This window comes from Coregonus clupeaformis, chromosome 26, assembly GCF_020615455.1.
Source record: "Coregonus clupeaformis isolate EN_2021a chromosome 26, ASM2061545v1, whole genome shotgun sequence".
Classification (NCBI taxonomy): Eukaryota; Metazoa; Chordata; class Actinopteri; order Salmoniformes; family Salmonidae; genus Coregonus; species Coregonus clupeaformis.
In genome coordinates this window covers 21,843,291-21,866,178 of record NC_059217.1, presented here as the reverse complement: position 1 = coordinate 21,866,178, position 22,888 = coordinate 21,843,291, and the positions used below count along the sequence as shown (strand labels likewise).

Here is a 22,888-nt window from a genome sequence, read left to right as displayed (position 1 = left end):
CTTAATGCCAGCATTGGTTTGTGGTGGTAAATAGACAGCTATGAAAAATATAGATGAAAACTCTCTTGGTAAATAGTGTGGTCTACAGCTTATCATAAGATACTCTACCTCAGGCGAGCAAAACCTCGAGACTTCCTTAGTATTTGATTTTGTGCACCAGCTGTTGTTTACAAATATACACAGACCGCCACCCCTTGTCTTACCGGAGTCAGCCATTCTATCCTGCCGATGTAGCGTATAGCCCGCTAGCTGTATGAAATCCATGTCGTCGTTCAGCCACGACTCGGTGAAACATAAGATATTACAGTTTTTAATGTCCCGCTGGTAGGATAACCGTAATCTTAAGTCATCCAATTTATTTTCAAATGATTGAACGTTGGCTAATAGGATTGATGGAAGAGGCAGTTTACTCGCTCGCCGTCGGATCCTTACAAGGCACCCCGATCTACGTCCACGATATCTCCGTCTCTTCCTCACGCGAATGACGGGGATTTGGGCCTTGTCGGGTGTCTGTATGATATCCTTCGCGGCCGCCTCGTTGAAGAAAAAATCTTTGTCCAATACGAGGTGAGTAATCGCTGTCCTGATATCCAGAAGCTCTTTTTGGTTATAAGAGACGATGGCAGAAACATTATGTACAAAATAAATTACAAATAACGCGGAAAAACACACATAATAGTACAATTGGTTAGAGGGCTGTAAAACGGCAGCCATCTTCTCCGGCGCTGTTCTTTCATAGGAGACGCAACAGAGGACTCAGATAGCCATGATGATGACCTGCTCTCCACTCTGGCATCCAACCGGCACTTTAGTGACCAGGATGATTACACATCCAACATGGCGAAGGAGGTGCCAACCAGTATTGTGGACCCATTCAGTCTCAATGCTAAAGATGCGTCTGAGGAGTCATTCCGAGGATCTGATCACACTGAGTCTGAAGAAAGCTCTGCCTCACTACGTGTTGTCCTGCGTGCGGCCTTAGGTAGGCTAGAGCTTGATGACCCTCAAGCCACAGCCCCTGCAGCTAACCTATTCTTTGAGGAGGCCCCGGCAGCTACACCGTTCAGTGTGCCACCTTCACCGGCTTTTCTTACGGAGCTTCAGAGATGCTGGGCTGACCCATGGGCTCTCGCCCACCCCAACAAGGATAGTAGGATGTTATCTGCCATGCGCGATACAAAACAAAATGGGCTGGACCATATGCCTAAGGTGGATGCTCTCCCCAGATGAAGCCCTGAAGGGCAGGGCCACAGATGAGCTACTGTCACGGGCCTAAGACACAGCGGCCTGCATGACCCGCATTGGGAACTCTCTCTCAGTGCTCATGCTAGCACAGAACAGGATGCTCCAGCCGGAGCACACAGACCTGGACCTCTGCAACCTGAATGACGCATCTCTTCAAGCGTTCATGACCAGAGAGCGAGGCAGACTGATGTCCACCTAGTTGTGACTTGTCGCCAGGTCTGGCTCACCCAAGCCCCAATATCCGATGACTCCAGACAGATGCTGAGAAAGCTCCCAGTCATCCCTGGACTGCTCTTCGGCCCTGCAGCTGAGCGGGCCATCGAATGTAGAAAACAGCTGAGTCAGGCTACACCTCTGTGGAACCCACAGCCCAGAAACCAGTCGTGGCAGAGGCAGGCCTGACGTGCGTGAACCTCGCCGCTCTCACTCGGCCCAGCCCTACACACGCCCTTGGCCCTACCACCAGCCTAACATCGACAGTGTTCCACATCAAACATCAAAGGGGAACAAGGTCTGTACGGTCCCTACAGTTGGCCCAGCATCTCCTGACATGGGCCCTACCATATCTGGCCTCCCAACGAGCCATTCATCTCCAAGGTAAGGTGAACGAGGTGGCAGAGTTCTTATTGCAACAGAAACCGCCCCCGGGGGAATGGGGACTTCACCCGCATGTAGTGAAGATGATATGGCAGCGATTTTCGAACAGCACATGTGGACATGTTCGCCTCAGAGCAAACATCTCACTGCTCTTTCTGGTTCTTGCTGGCAGAGTCCAAGAGCCCCCTGGGCATGGACGCCTTATCCCACACATGGCCAGAGGGCCTACTGTATGCTTTCCCTCCGACCCCCCTGATCTTAGCAACGCTGCACTGGGTCTCTCAGGCTTAGCACAGGCTAATGATTGTAGCCCCCAGATGGCCAGCGAGACCCTGGTTTCCAACTCTCCTCAGTCTTCTGGAGGGAGAACCATAGCAGCTCCCTCACAGACAGGAACTACTCTCACAGTTGGACAGCAGGATATGGCATCCCAGCCCAGACCAACTATAGCTATGGGTGTGGCCTCTGAAGAGCTCGACCCTCTACTGATCGGCTGCGATCCTTTTTGCCCAAGGTTTTATCACCCCTTAACATCAATAAAGCCATCGAGCTGGCGGCCTACTGCCCATCTCCTTTCCAGAATGCGGAAGAGGAGTGAGCAAATCTCCTATGGTTCTACGAATACCTGGAAGACCGTCGTCAGTAATTTCCTGTCACTCGGAATCTTTGGGTGAGAAGACTCTCTGAGACAGTGCGTGGTCTGACGTACGGTTTTATATGAACCATGGGGGCACGTCCTCCCACGCTGTCAAGTCACCGGCGTGACTTTGTTGTTATTATTACTCGACCTGCGCGGAGCACGAGGGATATAATCCATACTTTCAACTGTACTGACGGTCTTCCGGGTATTCGTAGAACCATAGTTACATTCGTAACTTCCGTTATATAATTTACATATCGTTACGTTATTTGAATAAATGCTGAAGACCATTTATGTATGTATGTACAGTGCATTCGGACCCCTTGACTTCTTCCACATTTTGTTACATTACAGCCTTATCCTAAAATTGATTAAATTGTTTTTTTGTCCTCAATCTACAGACAATACCCCATAACGACAAAGCAAAAACAGGTTTTTAGAAATTTTTGCAAATGTATTAAAAATAAAAAAACTGAAATATAACATTTACATAAGTATTCAGACCCTTTACTCAGTACTTTGTCGAAGCACCTTTGGCAGCGATTACAGCCTCGAGTCTTCTTGGGTATGACACTACAAGCTTGGCACACCTGTTTTTGGGGAGTTTCTCCCATGCTTCTCTACAGATCCTCTCAAGCTGTGTCAGGTTGGACGAGTAGTGTCACTGCACAGCTATTTTCAGGTCTCTCCAGAGATGTTCGATCGGGTTCAAGTCCGGGCTCTGGCTGGGCCACTCAAGGACATTCAGAGACTTGTTCTGAAGCACACTACAGCTTTTTCTTGGCTGTGTGCTTAGGGTCGTAGTCCTGTTGGAAGGTGAACCTTCACCCCAGTCTGAGGTCCTGAGTGCACTGGAGCAGGTTTTCATGAAGGAGTTCTCTGTACTTTGCTACTTTAATCTTTCCCTCGATCCTGACTAGTCTCCCTGCCGCTGAAAAACATCCCCACAGCATGATGCTGCCACCACCATGCTTCACTGTAGGAATGGTGACAGGTTTCCTCCAGACGTGATGTTTGGCATTCAGGTCAAAGAGTTCAATCTTGGTTTCATCAAACCAGATAATCTTGTTTCTCATGGTCTGAGTCCTTTAGGTGCCTTTTGGCAAACTCCAAGTGGGCTGTCATGTGCCTTTTACTGAGGAGTGGCTTCCGTCTGGCCACTCTACCATTAAGGCCTGATTGGTGGAGTGCTAAAGAGATGGTTGTCCTTTTGGAATGTTCTCCCATCTCCACAGAGGAACTCGGGAGCTCTGTCAGAGTAACCATCGGGTTCTTGGTCACTGACCAAGGCCCTTCTCCCCCGATTGCTCAGTTTGGCCGGGTGGCCAGCTCTAGGAAGAGTCTTAGTGGTGCCAAACTTCTTCCATTTAAGAATGATGGAGGCCACTGTGTTCTTTGGGACCTTCAATGCTGCAGACACTTTTTGGTACCCTTCCCCAGATCTGTGCTTCGATACAATCCTGTCTCGGAGCTCTACGGACAATTCCTTCGACCTCATGGCTTGGTTTTTGCTCTGACATGCACTGTCAACTGTGGGACCTTATATAGACAGGTGTGTGCCTTTCCAAATCATGTCCAATCAATTGAATTTACCACAAGTGGACTCCAATCAAGTTGTAGAAACATCTCAAGGATGATCAATGGAAACAGGATGCACCTGAGCTCAATTTGGAGTCTCATAGCAAAGGGTCTGAATACTTATGTAAATAAGGTATTTCTGTTTTTAATTTTCATAGAATTAGCAAAAAAATTCAAAAAACCTGTTTTTGCTTTGTCATTATGGGGTATTGTGTGTATTTATGACGTTGTTAAAAAAAAAAAATCAATTTTAGAATAAGTTGTTTAATTACAGCCTTATTCTAAAATGGATTAAATTATTATATTTTTTTCATCAATCTACACACCATCATGACAAAGCAAAAACAGGTTTTTAGAATTTTCTACAAATGTATTAAAAATAAACAATGGAAATACCTTATTTAATACCTTACACGTAACAAAATGTGGAAAAAGTCAAGGGGTCTGGCACTGTATGTACACACATATACATATATATATATATATATATATATATATATATATATATATATATATATATATATACACACACACACACACACACACACACTGTTCTCGACTGCGTATCACGATCCTTAATGATCATATTCTACCTAGCTTTGTCAGAAGAACGAAAATTCATTCCCATACCCGATATTCTCTTGCCCATGATAACCAATTACCGATACGCATTAACGTACACAAATGTCTATCCCAGTAAAATGGTGATGTTTTAATTATCTCAGTTACAAATCAATGGTGAAAGGAGTTAAGAAAAACATTTTCCTCCCCGTCGGGGAATTGAACCCCGGTCTCCCGCGTGACAGGCGGGGATACTGACCACTATACTAACGAGGACTGAAGATGTTTTAAAGCAATGTTTCTTATAAAACTGGCCCCAAATTATTGTCTACATCCAAAGCAGCTTTCTACAAACACAATCTGAACATTTTAGCAAAGAAATTACAAAATGAAGAGAATAACATGGGTGACTGAAGCAAAAAATTAAGAGAATAACATGGGTGACTGAAGCAAAACATTTTGTTGCATTGGCCGGGAATCGAACCCGGGCCTCCCGCGGGCGGGAGCCGAGGATTCTTTAGCTAAAGTGCCCTAAAGCGTTTCCCATTCATTCCCTATGGTAGTGCTAAACCACTACGGATGCAATATATGTATGGCCACGTATGCCCTCCGAGGCGCTGTGGCAGGTTTTACGCAAGAGGTGGCGAAGATAATAGCCGAATTACAACGAACCACAACAAACACCCGGGAACAACTCATCTGAGCCTTATTTACTTTTTCTGATTAGGAATTTCTTTTACATTTCAGCATTTGATCCGAGCATTTTACGTTTTGTTACATTAGCGGTTTTAGCTACGTCAGACACACAACAGCTTCTAATTCGTAAGGACTGCCAAAGGTAAGTCGTGTTTTTACATACAAAACATGAGTTCTTTATCATCGATTGTCTTTTTTTTTTATTTGTCTTCGGATCTTTTAATAATGCAATAATAGTAAATACAGCGGATATTCAGAGTAATTTTGTTAGAACGTAATCTGAATGAAACGTGGACTTGTGGAAACTATACGTTTCTCATATATATTTGTAAGTATTATAGTATTATAGCGCGATCTAAATAAACAAGTATTCTATGTTTTCACGAATTATACAATGTGAATGCGTTCATAATAAGTCACTTAAATGATGTAGCTATTTCTGTATAGATATTACAGAATAGTCTGAAAGCTATAGTTCATAATAAAGTTAATTACAAGATTGTTAATTGTTAATTACTATTGCAAGTGTTGTCCAGTGTATATGTGGGGAGGGGTATTGGTTTGTCCAGATGAGGTTGTGTATATTTGGGGATTGGTTATAGATCTGTATAGTTGAAGGTTGTGTGTGTATATTATACATTGTACTGTATAATTAGTACATTAGCCTGAAAGGTATCATTAAAAATAATTAAATAATTAATTTTGTTTACTCTTTGCTTCATCATTTAGATTAACATGTCACACAGGCCTTCGGTGTTTTTCCCTGGCAAGGTCCAAGTTACCTTTCGGAGAGGCGCGTTAGGTTACCTTCTACAAGTCCCCTCTGATGCCGCCAAGAAGATCAAAGACAACCCTTCTATGCAGGACAAGTCTGCTCCTCTGAAGGAAGAGGTTGTCAGGAAGAATGCCATCAGCGTTGTCTTACAAAGAGGGGGGATGTGTCAGATAAAGCTGAGGTGTTGGGGGAGTACATACTACAGTTTGGGAAGTACAGAGGCAAGTCCTTCAGGTGGCTGCTGGAAAATGATGTTGGATACACTATGTACCTCATCAAAAATTTGGAAAAAGAAAAAGAGGCAGGCCATTTCAGTACAGAGGGGAGCAGCAAAATCAGTTTGCAGTCCTTTTTGGAATATGCCATGAGCTTCAAAGATATTGAGGAGCTTTCAAAGTTTGAGTCTCACAAAACGAATTCTCCTGCTGTGACCTCAGATTGTGACACTCTGGTTGGCTTTGGTAATCGGGCCAAAAGTACATGGGGAGAAATATGGGAGAGCTGAGCTGATGGGTAGGCTTTCTTCATTATGTCGAGGAAATGTGGTACAGGTTCAAAAATGCACAAACTGCAGCAGTACCTGCTAATGAAAAAAGAGTCATTGCCATCAACCGTTACATCACCAGCCTCTACTGCAACTCCTTACTCCCAAGGTATGTCAAAAGTAAACACAAATCATCTGAAAAATATTGCTTGTGGCATCATATATCTTTTTTGGTTTTCATTATGTTTTATTGCATAGCAATGGATGAATGAAGTTTTCCTGGAGAAAGCTATACTGAGTATTTCACCTTCCAAAATCCAGACCATGCTCTGAGTTAAACATGTTTTCTATGTATTTTTAAACACATAACCATTTTACTGAGTTTCCATTTGAGTTAGGAATGTAAGGATTATTCAACAAATAGTTGTGCTACATTTGTGAGGAATTATTGTCACTTATTTTCTAGCTATTTTGACAACTACATTAACTATTGTGTATCGTTGCTACTTTAGGCAAATTACTTCAAATCTACTCATTGTAAACTGTAATGTAACTGCTTGCAACCAAGATCATGTGTGTGTATGTTAAACTTTATTTCAGATTCACCAGCATCAGCAGCTGTAGGAGCACCATCTGTGTCTACTGGCAGAGGTTTTTTCTCCATCAGTTTGGCAGGACTATTCACTGAATTATTCTGCCTAACAATATACCTTGGTTATTATTTTGGCCTTGTTCTGGCTTTGTTCTGGCTATGTTCTGGCCATGTTCCTAATTGTTATTTTGCTTGTGTTCTACTAACAAAATCAAAAGGACATGTTCATGACAACATGTCCATCAAAACCTCCGTCTCCATGAGGGTAAGTGTTCATTTGAGTTCCCTTTTTGCATGTCCTCTGAATTTCTGTGCATGTGCATGTATGATATATTTAGTCTACAAGGTCATTCAATTGTGTATTTGTGAAATAAGTGTACTATAAGTAAGTAATCACTGTAGTCTACATGTTGATTTTTTACCTTTTGGTATTTGTGATTCCAGCACCAACACACCCTGCACGTCAGCCTGGGCCGCCAGCACCAACACGCCCTGCATCTCAGCCTGTGCCACCAGCATCAACACGCCCTGCATCTCAGCCTGTGCCACCAGCATCAACACGCCCTGCATCTCAGCCTGTGCCACCAGCATCAACACGCCCTGCATCTCAGCCTGTGCCACCAGCATCAACACGCCCTGCATCTCAGCCTGTGCCACCAGCATCAACCGCCCTGCATCTCAGCCTGTGCCGCCAGCATCAACACACCCTGGATTTCCACCCTCACTTCCACTGCCCAGATATGACCAAGAAATGATTCACTGGAACTGCTCTCAACAGCAAAAGGTATGGATGAAGATGGAGCTGGAAGCCATGGGACTGTGGCCGGGAAGTCCACCTGTGAGGCACCTTACTAACTCTGTCTCTTTGTGGCGTCTACCACCTCAGCCTGAGCTCATTGAGACTGCCTGTGGGCTTCCATCCCCCAAATATTTCCAGCTACATCCATTCTTCATCTGGAAACCAGAGAATGACAGCATCATGGGAAGGCTGAGAAACAATTATGTTCTCCCATGTCTTCACAGTTGTTCTCGACCACAGATAACTTCATCAGGTGTAGGAAGGCCTCGAGTGGTTGTTGGCATTGTCAATCAATATTACTTGTTTGCATCTCGGCTTTGCTGCAAAGCATGCAAAAGGAATTGGTTTGCTGACAATCCTCTGTGGCTGGCAAAGCTCCCTAAAAGGTATACCAACATGTTGCCAGCCCTCCTTACCTACAAGAAAGCGATCTGTAAATCTGTGGTAGATGAATTAAGACGCACTGCAAAATCCCCAAATGACATGGCCAATCAGCTGATGGAGATGATGCACCTAAAGTATGAAAGAGCAAACCTGGCCTACCTGCTAAGTGTGCAGAACATCAAGGATGCTGAGGCAGGGTTGTATGGTCAGAGCACCATCAGCAAATACCTGAGGAGGGACAGTACACCTGCTGCATTTGGGGGTATGAAGACACAGACGGCTGGTGTGGAATGTCTGTGTCGTCATATTACCTTACAGACTGTCTTCTGCAGGAGTTTCAGAGGCAGGAGCCATCAATCACGCAGCTCTTACAGGGCACATTTGGACAGGTGTTGAGATCCGACCACACCCGGAAGATTGCCAGGAAAGTCACTCTTACATCAGGCACAATGTCATCTTATGCTGTGATGAACGAGAACTGGATGATCATCTCTTGGGTGATGGTGCAGTCCGAGAGTGAAAGGTCTTTGGAGCCCATGTATGAAGGTCTGGCCACACGCTACACTGCTGCTGGAATTGAAAAGGCCAATTACCATTGGGTGGACAGGTATTTATTATATAATTTGTTTAACAATTGTATAAGCCTTTTCAGCTTACATATGTTATTTAATGATATTAATAATTTCATTTAAATCTCAAATAGGGAAGAAAATTCATTATATATTTAATCATGTAACTTTTTTTTAATCCTCTTCTATTTCTGGACATTGTTATGTTTCTTTGTACATAGGGACTGCTGTGCAGCCTTCAGGGTCCAGAATTCTCATCCAGCTGAGCACCTTTTGAGGGAAGCCTGGAGGACTACAGAGGCTACTGTTGCAGAGGTGACATCCGGGGACTTGACCAACATCTGTGCTTCGAGGTCAAAGTTTAATGAGTTCATCTCTGTAAAGCTGGACTTGTTCCACTGTATGAGACGATTCTGCCGGGAGTGTGTCTCAGAGCATCATTCCTTATACAGCTCTTTCTGTCAGTTCCTCTCGGCTGCCTTCACAATTGTGGATCAGCAGGATCTGAAGAGACTGAAGGAGGCCTATGTCTTCTGTGGGATCGTGCCAGCAAATCCAACAAAGCAGCATATCCGGGAGCACTGCAGGACAAAGATCCCTCAGCCACGAGAGCTTGTGAAGAGAGTGGAAGAAGTTCTCCTTCACTTCCACCTGTTAAAAGATGTAAATGACATCCCTCTCTTCAAACCGTCCATGCTGAAAGCCTGGAGGATCCAGCGAGTCCACATGCTGAGGGGCTGTCTCAGTGACCCAGAACAGGAGGATGGGATTCTGTACAGATACGGTGGCACGCTGCAACTCAACCATGTCCAGGGTGAAGGGGCATCTGTGCCCGTGTGGATTCCAATCAGAGGCACTTCACAGCAAGAGGGCTACCACTTCCACCAGGCTCAGTGGGTGACTGGGAACAAAGTCTCCCCAGAGTTATTTCAGGCCCAGGGTATGACTGGTGTGGCACGCTGGAATTTCCAGAGATTGGTGGATCTCAAACAGCCGGGTGTGGTTTTGCCTGCAGTGTTTGACCCACTACTGATCACAGACTTGAACATGGCCTCTGTGAATGTGACGGGGAGCGCCAAATATCCAGCACTACAAGTCTCCAACAGGGACACGGGAGAGAGGTTTGGACTCGAGTACGTTGAGCAAGGGTGCCGTGCTGTTCCTCTCGACTGGGAAAAGCACAGATCTCAGAAGAGGACAGACATGTCCGTATTCCTGACCCCTCTCCCTGTTGAGAAATGTCAACCCTCAGCAACACAGCTGCCGCCGACTGTCAGATTTCCTGATTCTGCAGCTCCTGCTACTGAGGCTTTAAAGAGAGAAAGCACTGAGGAGCCCCAGATGGACATAGGTAATTCAGAATAATACCACAAACATAGGCATATCTCTCTCACACTAACTCAGTCACACGCACCTAAATATGCTTGCAGACACATGCATTCTGCATAATTACTTTCACTGAAGAACTGTTCCTCTCTTTCAGATCTGCCCTGCACACCTCCACTGCCTATGACCGCCTCACCAAGAAGTGCACGCACGGGGCCTATCAAGACTGGTGGCCGGGTCTTTGTGTTGGACCACAATCGGTGGCCTGGCCCAATGAGGGTGGCTATTGATGGTCTGCTTGCCAGGCATCATGGACAGAAGGACATGCTGAAACTGGTGGACTTTGACTATGCTTCCATGGTGCAAAGTTCATGTGCAGACCCCAACAGCCTGCTTCACCCAACCACCAAACACCACATTGGAAGGTATATTAAACACCTGGCCAAATTAAAAAACACCAGTTCCTCCCCTTAACACCAGTCCTGAAAAGCTCTTGGAGACCCAACAACTGTGGCAGCACTTAACCATGGGTAGTGACACAACCTGTGTCCCTGTAACAGCACTCCCACCTGCAGTTGTGAACCCACCCGCACTGCCCACACAAAATGCTCCTCTTACTGAAGCTGCCATAGAGAAAATTGTTTTGGGACTGATGGAAAAGCAGCAACAGTCAGAGCAACAACAGCAGCAAAAGAAAAAAATGACAAAAACCTGCCTTTCATGTGGCCAACCCAAGTCCCGTTACATGAATGATGGCTCCTCAATTCATTATTTTTATCAGAGTGGGCATGTTAGGTACTTCTACTGCTCCACAAAAGTATTTAAAACATATGGAGCAGAGGGCCTCACAAACCCCAAAATGTCTTTTGAGGATTTCATGTCAACACCCTTCTTTCAACAAGAACTTGAATCCATAAAACAGAAAGTGGAACAACAGAAGGACAAACAAAAGAGGAAGTCAGCAGATGTGGTACCCTCTGGCCGTTTGTGCAGGTTCTGCCATTTGGAACTAAAACAGGGCCCTAATAGTCCTCACATTCACACAGGGTTCCCCGGAGTGGCAGGGAAATATATTTATTGTCCTGCCAAGCTGTTCTCCCTCTACCAGGCCAAGGGTATGGAGAAAGAAATGACCTGGAAGGAGTTCCAGGCATCTGTTTTTTATCATGATGAAAAGAAAAGATGGATGGATGAAAAGAGGAAATGTTGATTTACACACACACACACGCATCCACACACACACACACACAAACAAACAAAATGGCCATAATCTTTTAATAAAACAATTTTGAAGTTCAATACAATTCTCTTGCCTTTAATTCATGTTTACATATTGAACATACTGTACATGAAGTCAGACAGGGTTGCTTATAATTACATTGTGGCACAAGGTACATGAAAAATCAACTGACAGAAAAATTTGGTTTGTGTAACCCTAAATCTAAGTTAAGATTGGCAAGGAGGTCAAAGGCTGGTCTGTGCATTCAAGTCGACTGCAGGGCTGAAGAAGGTTTTTACCAGGTCATCGGATGAAGTACTTTTGTTTCCTCAACAGGTAGGGCTGATAAGTAAGAATAATCCACTGCAATCTTTAACTGAAGAGGAAAATCTTATGGTAGAATATGTGCAGTACATAAATGTGTTAATTATTTTGAAAGGTGTTATCTTTAAATTAATTTCACATCAGCATAAATGAATGAAGTAATTTGGTCTTTAAAATAACACTTTCACAAAAGCAGAAAATCCCATTACAAAATACTATTATTTTAATACACTGGATATAAACTAGTACACCTGAAATAAGATGGGGAATGTATAATATTTTGAATACATTTGGAGTATATTATCAATGTTCTGAAATATTATTCATCAATCATATGTTATCAGTATACAAAAATAGCAAGTAAAAGTGGGTCTATATTAAAACACTGAATTATACTTATACTAAATAGTATAGTAAATATAACTATTTAGTGTACAAAGGTACAATATAAACGTTCCAAGTAATACACTTCAAGTACACTGTGTTTTGGGCTTGGGAAAATACACTGCATGATCAAATAAAACCAATAGTGACAAAATCTAATTATAATCTATCATTCAATTCCCCAATACATGGGGAAAAAATATCAGAATACAGTTTCCTTGTTTAGAATTGAACCCCCAATAAAAGCGTTTCAAGAAAAAGGCAGCCTGAAAAAAATAAAAAGAGCCCTAAAGCGTTTCCCATTCATTCTCTATGGTAGTCCTAAACCACTACGGATGTAATATATTTTCGGCCACACACTGATTCAGTGGCGCTGTTTCGACAAAACGGCTGTTACAGCTATACGCGACTGGCCCCGCGCCGGGAGCCGAGGATTCTTTAGCTAAAGTGCCCTAAAGCGTTTCCCATTCATTCCCTATGGTAGTGCTAAACCACTACGGATGCAATATATGTATGGCCACGTATGCCCTCCGAGGCGCTGTGGCAGGTTTTACGCAAGAGGTGGCGAAGATAATAGCCGAATTACAACGAACCACAACAAACACCCGGGAACAACTCATCTGAGCCTTATTTACTTTTTCTGATTCGTGAATTTCTTTTACATTTCAGCATTTGATCCGAGCATTTTACGTTTTGTTACATTAGCGGTTTTAGCTACGTCAGACACACAACAGCTTCTAATTCGTAAGGACTGCCAAAGGTAAGTCGTGTTTTTACATACAAAACATGAGTTCTTTATCATCGATTGTCTTTTTTTTTATTTGTCTTCGGATCTTTTAATAATGCAATAATAGTAAATACAGCGGATATTCAGAGTAATTTTGTTAGAACGTAATCTGAATGAAACGTGGACTTGTGGAAACTATACGTTTCTCATATATATTTGTAAGTATTATAGTATTATAGCGCGATCTAAATAAACAAGTATTCTATGTTTTCACGAATTATACAATGTGAATGCGTTCATAATAAGTCACTTAAATGATGTAGCTATTTCTGTATAGATATTACAGAATAGTCTGAAAGCTATAGTTCATAATAAAGTTAATTACAAGATTGTTAATTGTTAATTACTATTGCAAGTGTTGTCCAGTGTATATGTGGGGAGGGGTATTGGTTTGTCCAGATGAGGTTGTGTATATTTGGGGATTGGTTATAGATCTGTATAGTTGAAGGTTGTGTGTGTATATTATACATTGTACTGTATAATTAGTACATTAGCCTGAAAGGTATCATTAAAAATAATTAAATAATTAATTTTGTTTACTCTTTGCTTCATCATTTAGATTAACATGTCACACAGGCCTTCGGTGTTTTTCCCTGGCAAGGTCCAAGTTACCTTTCGGAGAGGCGCGTTAGGTTACCTTCTACAAGTCCCCTCTGATGCCGCCAAGAAGATCAAAGACAACCCTTCTATGCAGGACAAGTCTGCTCCTCTGAAGGAAGAGGTTGTCAGGAAGAATGCCATCAGCGTTGTCTTACAAAGAGGGGGGATGTGTCAGATAAAGCTGAGGTGTTGGGGGAGTACATACTACAGTTTGGGAAGTACAGAGGCAAGTCCTTCAGGTGGCTGCTGGAAAATGATGTTGGATACACTATGTACCTCATCAAAAATTTGGAAAAAGAAAAAGAGGCAGGCCATTTCAGTACAGAGGGGAGCAGCAAAATCAGTTTGCAGTCCTTTTTGGAATATGCCATGAGCTTCAAAGATATTGAGGAGCTTTCAAAGTTTGAGTCTCACAAAACGAATTCTCCCGCTGTGACCTCAGATTGTGACACTCTGGTTGGCTTTGGTAATCGGGCCAAAAGTACATGGGGAGAAATATGGGAGAGCAGAGCTGCTGGGTAGGCTTTCTTCATTATGTCAAGGAAATGTGGTACAGGTTCAAAAATGCACAAACTGCAGCAGTACCTGCTAATGAAAAAAGAGTCATTGCCATCAACCGTTACATCACCAGCCTCTACTGCAACTCCTTACTCCCAAGGTATGTCAAAAGTAAACACAAATCATCTGAAAAATATTGCTTGTGGCATCATATATCTTTTTTGGTTTTCATTATGTTTTATTGCATAGCAATGGATGAATGAAGTTTTCCTGGAGAAAGCTATACTGAGTATTTCACCTTCCAAAATCCAGACCATGCTCTGAGTTAAACATGTTTTCTATGTATTTTTAAACACATAACCATTTTACTGAGTTTCCATTTGAGTTAGGAATGTAAGGATTATTCAACAAATAGTTGTGCTACATTTGTGAGGAATTATTGTCACTTATTTTCTAGCTATTTTGACAACTACATTAACTATTGTGTATCGTTGCTACTTTAGGCAAATTACTTCAAATCTACTCATTGTAAACTGTAATGTAACTGCTTGCAACCAAGATCATGTGTGTGTATGTTAAACTTTATTTCAGATTCACCAGCATCAGCAGCTGTAGGAGCACCATCTGTGTCTACTGGCAGAGGTTTTTCTCCATCAGTTTGGCAGGACTATTCACTGAATTATTCTGCCTAACAATATACCTTGGTTATTATTTTGGCCTTGTTCTGGCTTTGTTCTGGCTATGTTCTGGCCATGTTCCTAATTGTTATTTTGCTTGTGTTCTACTAACAAAATCAAAAGGACATGTTCATGACAACATGTCCATCAAAACCTCCGTCTCCATGAGGGTAAGTGTTCATTTGAGTTCCCTTTTTGCATGTCCTCTGAATTTCTGTGCATGTGCATGTATGATATATTTAGTCTACAAGGTCATTCAATTGTGTATTTGTGAAATAAGTGTACTATAAGTAAGTAATCACTGTAGTCTACATGTTGATTTTTACCTTTTGGTATTTGTGATTCCAGCACCAACACACCCTGCACGTCAGCCTGGGCCGCCAGCACCAACACGCCCTGCATCTCAGCCTGTGCCACCAGCATCAACACGCCCTGCATCTCAGCCTGTGCCACCAGCATCAACACGCCCTGCATCTCAGCCTGTGCCACAGCATCAACACGCCCTGCATCTCAGCCTGTGCCACCAGCATCAACACGCCCTGCATCTCAGCCTGTGCCACCAGCATCAACACGCCCTGCATCTCAGCCTGTGCCGCCAGCATCAACACGCCCTGGATTTCCACCCTCACTTCCACTGCCCAGATATGACCAAGAAATGATTCACTGGAACTGCTCTCAACAGCAAAAGGTATGGATGAAGATGGAGCTGGAAGCCATGGGACTGTGGCCGGGAAGTCCACCTGTGAGGCACCTTACTAACTCTGTCTCTTTGTGGCGTCTACCACCTCAGCCTGAGCTCATTGAGACTGCCTGTGGGCTTCCATCCCCCAAATATTTCCAGCTACATCCATTCTTCATCTGGAAACCAGAGAATGACAGCATCATGGGAAGGCTGAGAAACAATTATGTTCTCCCATGTCTTCACAGTTGTTCTCGACCACAGATAACTTCATCAGGTGTAGGAAGGCCTCGAGTGGTTGTTGGCATTGTCAATCAATATTACTTGTTTGCATCTCGGCTTTGCTGCAAAGCATGCAAAAGGAATTGGTTTGCTGACAATCCTCTGTGGCTGGCAAAGCTCCCTAAAAGGTATACCAACATGTTGCCAGCCCTCCTTACCTACAAGAAAGCGATCTGTAAATCTGTGGTAGATGAATTAAGACGCACTGCAAAATCCCCAAATGACATGGCCAATCAGCTGATGGAGATGATGCACCTAAAGTATGAAAGAGCAAACCTGGCCTACCTGCTAAGTGTGCAGAACATCAAGGATGCTGAGGCAGGGTTGTATGGTCAGAGCACCATCAGCAAATACCTGAGGAGGGACAGTACACCTGCTGCATTTGGGGGTATGAAGACACAGACGGCTGGTGTGGAATGTCTGTGTCGTCATATTACCTTACAGACTGTCTTCTGCAGGAGTTTCAGAGGCAGGAGCCATCAATCACGCAGCTCTTACAGGGCACATTTGGACAGGTGTTGAGATCCGACCACACCCGGAAGATTGCCAGGAAAGTCACTCTTACATCAGGCACAATGTCATCTTATGCTGTGATGAACGAGAACTGGATGATCATCTCTTGGGTGATGGTGCAGTCCGAGATGAAAGGTCTTTGGAGCCCATGTATGAAGGTCTGGCCACACGCTACACTGCTGCTGGAATTGAAAAGGCCAATTACCATTGGGTGGACAGGTATTTATTATATAATTTGTTTAACAATTGTATAAGCCTTTTCAGCTTACATATGTTATTTAATGATATTAATAATTTCATTTAAATCTCAAATAGGGAAGAAAATTCATTATATATTTAATCATGTAACTTTTTTTTTAATCCTCTTCTATTTCTGGACATTGTTATGTTTCTTTGTACATAGGGACTGCTGTGCAGCCTTCAGGGTCCAGAATTCTCATCCAGCTGAGCACCTTTTGAGGGAAGCCTGGAGGACTACAGAGGCTACTGTTGCAGAGGTGACATCCGGGGGACTTGACCAACATCTGTGCTTCGAGGTCAAAGTTTAATGAGTTCATCTCTGTAAAGCTGGACTTGTTCCACTGTATGAGACGATTCTGCCGGGAGTGTGTCTCAGAGCATCATTCCTTATACAGCTCTTTCTGTCAGTTCCTCTCGGCTGCCTTCACAATTGTGGATCAGCAGGATCTGAAGAGACTGAAGGAGGCCTATGTCTTCTGTGGGATCGTGCCAGCAAATCCAACAAAGCAGCATATCCGGGAGCACTGCAGGACAAAGATCCCTCAGCCACGAGAGCTTGTGAAGAGAGTGGAAGAAGTTCTCCTTCACTTCCACCTGTTAAAAGATGTAAATGACATCCCTCTCTTCAAACCGTCCATGCTGAAAGCCTGGAGGATCCAGCGAGTCCACATGCTGAGGGGCTGTCTCAGTGACCCAGAACGGGAGGATGGGATTCTGTACAGATACGGTGGCACGCTGCAACTCAACCATGTCCAGGGTGAAGGGGCATCTGTGCCCGTGTGGATTCCAATCAGAGGCACTTCACAGCAAGAGGGCTACCACTTCCACCAGGCTCAGTGGGTGACTGGGAACAAAGTCTCCCCAGAGTTATTTCAGGCCCAGGGTATGACTGGTGTGGCACGCTGGAATTTCCAGAGATTGGTGGATCTCAAACAGCCGGGTGTGGTTTTGCCTGCAGTGTTTGACCCACTACTGATCACAGACTTGAACATGGCCTCTGTGAATGTGACGGGGAGCGCCAAATATCCAGCACTACAAGTCTCCAACAGGGACACGGGAGAGAGGTTTGGACTCGAGTACGTTGAGCAAGGGTGCCGTGCTGTTCCTCTCGACTGGGAAAAGCACAGATCTCAGAAGAGGACAGACATGTCCGTATTCCTGACCCCCTCTCCCTGTTGAGAAATGTCAACCCTCAGCAACACAGCTGCCGCCGACTGTCAGATTTCCTGATTCTGCAGCTCCTGCTACTGAGGCTTTAAAGAGAGAAAGCACTGAGGAGCCCCAGATGGACATAGGTAATTCAGAATAATACCACAAACATAGGCATATCTCTCTCACACTAACTCAGTCACACGCACCTAAATATGCTTGCAGACACATGCATTCTGCATAATTACTTTCACTGAAGAACTGTTCCTCTCTTTCAGATCTGCCCTGCACACCTCCACTGCCTATGACCGCCTCACCAAGAAGTGCACGCACGGGGGCCTATCAAGACTGGTGGCCGGGTCTTTGTGTTGGACCACAATCGGTGGCCTGGCCCAATGAGGGTGGCTATTGATGGTCTGCTTGCCAGGCATCATGGACAGAAGGACATGCTGAAACTGGTGGACTTTGACTATGCTTCCATGGTGCAAAGTTCATGTGCAGACCCCAACAGCCTGCTTCACCCAACCACCAAACACCACATTGGAAGGTATATTAAACACCTGGCCAAATTAAAAAACACCAGTTCCTCCCTTAACACCAGTCCTGAAAAGCTCTTGGAGACCCAACAACTGTGGCAGCACTTAACCATGGGTAGTGACACAACCTGTGTCCCTGTAACAGCACTCCCACCTGCAGTTGTGAACCCACCCGCACTGCCCACACAAAATGCTCCTCTTACTGAAGCTGCCATAGAGAAAATTGTTTTGGGACTGATGGAAAAGCAGCAACAGTCAGAGCAACAACAGCAGCAAAAGAAAAAAAATGACAAAAACCTGCCTTTCATGTGGCCAACCCAAGTCCCGTTACATGAATGATGGCTCCTCAATTCATTATTTTTATCAGAGTGGGCATGTTAGGTACTTCTACTGCTCCACAAAAGTATTTAAAACATATGGAGCAGAGGGCCTCACAAACCCCAAAATGTCTTTTGAGGATTTCATGTCAACACCCTTCTTTCAACAAGAACTTGAATCCATAAAACAGAAAGTGGAACAACAGAAGGACAAACAAAAGAGGAAGTCAGCAGATGTGGTACCCTCTGGCCGTTTGTGCAGGTTCTGCCATTTGGAACTAAAACAGGGCCCTAATAGTCCTCACATTCACACAGGGTTCCCCGGAGTGGCAGGGAAATATATTTATTGTCCTGCCAAGCTGTTCTCCCTCTACCAGGCCAAGGGTATGGAGAAAGAAATGACCTGGAAGGAGTTCCAGGCATCTGTTTTTTATCATGATGAAAAGAAAAGATGGATGGATGAAAAGAGGAAATGTTGATTTACACACACACACACGCATCCACACACACACACACACACAAACAAACAAAATGGCCATAATCTTTTAATAAAACAATTTTGAAGTTCAATACAATTCTCTTGCCTTTAATTCATGTTTACATATTGAACATACTGTACATGAAGTCAGACAGGGTTGCTTATAATTACATTGTGGCACAAGGTACATGAAAAATCAACTGACAGAAAAAGTTTGGTTTGTGTAACCCTAAATCTAAGTTAAGATTGGCAAGGAGGTCAAAGGCTGGTCTGTGCATTCAAGTCGACTGCAGGGCTGAAGAAGGTTTTACCAGGTCATCGGATGAAGTACTTTTGTTTCCTCAACAGGTAGGGCTGATAAGTAAGAATAATCCACTGCAATCTTTAACTGAAGAGGAAAATCTTATGGTAGAATATGTGCAGTACATAAATGTGTTAATTATTTTGAAAGGTGTTATCTTTAAATTAATTTCACATCAGCATAAATGAATGAAGTAATTTGGTCTTTAAAATAACACTTTCACAAAAGCAGAAAATCCCATTACAAAATACTATTATTTTAATACACTGGATATAAACTAGTACACCTGAAATAAGATGGGGAATGTATAATATTTTGAATACATTTGGAGTATATTATCAATGTTCTGAAATATTATTCATCAATCATATGTTATCAGTATACAAAAATAGCAAGTAAAAGTGGGTCTATATTAAAACACTGAATTATACTTATACTAAATAGTATAGTAAATATAACTATTTAGTGTACAAAGGTACAATATAAACGTTCCAAGTAATACACTTCAAGTACACTGTGTTTTGGGCTTGGGAAAATACACTGCATGATCAAATAAAACCAATAGTGACAAAATCTAATTATAATCTATCATTCAATTCCCCAATACATGGGGAAAAAATATCAGAATACAGTTTCCTTGTTTAGAATTGAACCCCCAATAAAAACGTTTCAAGAAAAAGGCAGCCTGAAAAAAATAAAAAGAGCCCTAAAGCGTTTCCCATTCATTCTCTATGGTAGTCCTAAACCACTACGGATGTAATATATTTTCGGCCACACACTGATTCAGTGGCGCTGTTTCGACAAAACGGCTGTTACAGCTATACGCGACTGGCCCCCGCGTGGCAGGCGAGAATTCTACCACTGAACCACCAATGCTTATTTCATTTCAAAAAACAAGATCTATACATAGGTCCATTCAACAGTAGTTTATGTACGTATTGTAGGAGATGTTGTAGTAAGAATACATGTTATCCACCTCATTCTCGAATGGTTTAAATAAACGGAAGCGAAACGCAGAAACTATGGATACAACTTCTTCCGCACTGACGTATCCATATGCGCGCCACTAGAAATCCATGCATTAGCATCTTTCTGTTATCTGATACGTCATGACAAAATACACCATATTACTATCCTTCTAATGTGCCTGGAGCTTATAGGCTAAACTGCAGAGAACAAACCCATGACTGACCCAAATGGTTGCCCAATCAGGCAGGCTAGATGCAGTTATTTCGAAATTAATATGCATACAGTTATTTCGGCATGAAACAAAACAGGAGGTGTGAGTGGTTATTCAAATGAGCCTACATCACTGCAGTTTACAATGACTGTGTATTCACTTGATAACAATAATAAATTCATCATTGCACTGTGTTGTAGCCCAGGTATAATAATTGTGATGTCTAAAAACGTAGGCCTAGGCCTAATCAATAGTGGAGCTTTGCGTGCCCGGGGACCACAGAGCGCAGTCTGGAGGAAAGCACTACATTAGCTTCTTACTTCAGCTACACATCACTAGCTTCTCTCTTCCAGCTGTTCCCGTGTGCAATAGGCTATAGGCTACGCAAGCCTCTCCGCAATAGACGTTCCTCTTCTGGTGAAATCCCAGGAAAAGCTATAGGCTACAAAAGCTATAGGACACTTCTTTTATTATTTTTAATACTAGGCCTAATAGCCTATTCGGTGAAAGAAGCAGGCTTGCTCTTGCTAATTGCTGAATGTAAAACAGGCCTACAGCATAGAAAATGTGTGTCGGGGAAAGTTGAGGAGAGAAAGTGCATTGGTGTGATCACTTTGGCCGGCTATGATAACATTGTTGCACTGATGCATTGCAAATAGTTGCCACAGGACATACTGAGATGAGCACAGTGAAAAAGAAGACCCAAAGGAATTGACACCCATTAGAGAAATGGAAACCACTTGCAAACCACTTGAGCAACAAGGGCATGACCTGCTGTAAAAGATGTGCAGGCTAAACGGCATTTGTTGTTGAATTGCTACATTTAAATACGAGTTACTATATTTTTAATTAGGCCTACGTGTATATTGAAGTATTATATGCAGGTGTCACTATGACAATGAACACAACCTGAAAGCACTGAATGGTCTGAACCAGTTGGAGATCTCATGAATGGTCTTGTGTAACCACCTTATTAATAAGCAGCATGCAGTAGGATGTGTTGATCAGTTGATTGGCAGGTGTAGGACTGTAGAACGATAAACTTTATTCTAGTGTGGATGCTCACCAACGTTTTATAGTTATATAGCCTCTCGTTTATCATTATAGTTATCGTTATAGGCTTGTTGAATGGCCCGGGCCTTAACTCTGACAACACAACTAATGTTATTATCACAGCAGAACTAGCCTACTAGTAAGTCTAGCTAACGTTAGCGAACTTGAATAAAATAAATATAAAATTACACTTATAAATTGACTCTTTCAAATAATTTACTCTGGCAAGTTTGCCACCGGCGGGCTTCAGTGGGGAAGTAAAGCAGAAGTCGAATCCATCACTTCCGTTGGTTGGCTGTGCCCATAGCAACATTCGAAAATGAGGTGGATACAGTACTCTTGCCATTGCGTCACAATTCGATAGCTGTAAATGTCATGAGAATGATTAGAAATCAATAATAATAAAAAATACATTAATAGCATCACCACCAGCACCAGGTGGCGCTCAAGCATGTCAAAAAGGCACAGGAAAATAAATGGAAAGCCAAAAAAAACTACCCACTGCATCCTTGACACCTGAAGACCAATGATGAATATCAACCTGAAGACCAATGATGAATATCAACCCTGGATTGCAGATGCTATGTACTGGCCATTGAAAGGCTTTGAAGCGACTTACAGTTAGTGAATACATACATAATTTTCTTATTTTTCATACTGGCCCACCGTGGGAATCGAACCCACAACCCTGGCGTTGCAAACGCCATGCTCTACCAACTAAGCTGTTTCCCTGCCGGCCATCCCCTCCCCTCCCCTCCCCTCCCGGCCATCCCCTCCCCTCCCCTCCCCTCCCCTCCCCTCCCCTCCCGGCCATCCCCTCCCCTCCCCTCCCCTGGACGACGCTGGGCCAATATGGGAAATATTTTTTATATATGTATATATTTTAATTGTTTTAAGTTTAACTCACATAATATAATTTAAAAGTATGCATTAAGGTGTCTAGTGTCATATATGTGGCAAAAACGAATGTAGACATTAATAAATGCATTTCTACAGCTTCCACGATGGGGGAGTGCCAAGATGCAAGCACGGTGGCTTCAATACAGCGCCCCTACTAGTTATCTAGTGTATATATAAATCATTGGTGAAGACAGCGCTGCAGAGAATAATGTAGATTTCTAATCATGCAATAGGCTCTATGCACGCATCACTTCCGCATTGGCGTAAGGATGCTTGGGCATTTCCGGTTACCGGAAAAAAACATTAGACAGTGACAGTAGACCGTTATGATGGCAGAGATGAAGTTTACAAGGTGTTTGCTGGAGTTGCCTAAAGTATCTGTTAATGATATACGGAGGGTCGTCCGGACATCTAGTACGACACCACGTAGCAAACTGGATAAAGGCTTCACATTTTACGTTTCTTCTTTTCTTTGCAACTTTGAAGGTAATATGCTAACGCTAGCTAGCCTGAGCTAGAAGCCTT

General features: G+C 43.2%; 3 protein-coding genes and 1 non-coding gene across 5 annotated transcripts; 3 read left to right on the top strand and 1 right to left on the bottom strand.

Moving 5' to 3' along the window:
• Positions 1 to 4,825: 4,825 nt before the first annotated feature.
• Positions 4,826 to 4,897, bottom strand: trnad-guc. Its single transcript has one exon. It is a non-coding gene; the product is annotated as a tRNA-Asp (tRNA).
• A 1,356-nt stretch (positions 4,898 to 6,253) lies between these two features.
• LOC121580649 (polyadenylate-binding protein 1-B-like) lies at positions 6,254 to 7,912 on the top strand. Its single transcript, XM_041895632.2, has 4 exons — positions 6,254 to 6,745; positions 7,177 to 7,227; positions 7,387 to 7,433; positions 7,613 to 7,912. The coding sequence occupies exons 1-4, from the start codon at positions 6,622 to 6,624 to the stop codon at positions 7,910 to 7,912; spliced, it is 522 nt and encodes a 173-aa protein (XP_041751566.2). The 5' UTR covers positions 6,254 to 6,621.
• A 694-nt stretch (positions 7,913 to 8,606) lies between these two features.
• On the top strand, positions 8,607 to 10,720 carry LOC121540271. Its single transcript, XM_041849022.2, has 3 exons — positions 8,607 to 8,958; positions 9,142 to 10,271; positions 10,404 to 10,720. The coding sequence occupies exons 1-3, from the start codon at positions 8,642 to 8,644 to the stop codon at positions 10,718 to 10,720; spliced, it is 1,764 nt and encodes a 587-aa protein (XP_041704956.2). The 5' UTR covers positions 8,607 to 8,641.
• A 3,006-nt stretch (positions 10,721 to 13,726) lies between these two features.
• LOC123481952 lies at positions 13,727 to 15,383 on the top strand. Of its 2 annotated transcripts, XM_045207784.1 has the most exons (4): positions 13,727 to 14,218; positions 14,650 to 14,700; positions 14,859 to 14,905; positions 15,084 to 15,383. In XM_045207784.1, the coding sequence occupies exons 1-4, from the start codon at positions 14,095 to 14,097 to the stop codon at positions 15,381 to 15,383; spliced, it is 522 nt and encodes a 173-aa protein (XP_045063719.1). In that variant the 5' UTR covers positions 13,727 to 14,094. The 2 variants fall into 2 exon arrangements, with proteins under 2 accessions (XP_045063719.1, XP_045063718.1); XM_045207783.1 differs by having other exon boundaries at positions 14,650 to 14,905.
• Positions 15,384 to 22,888: the final 7,505 nt, after the last annotated feature.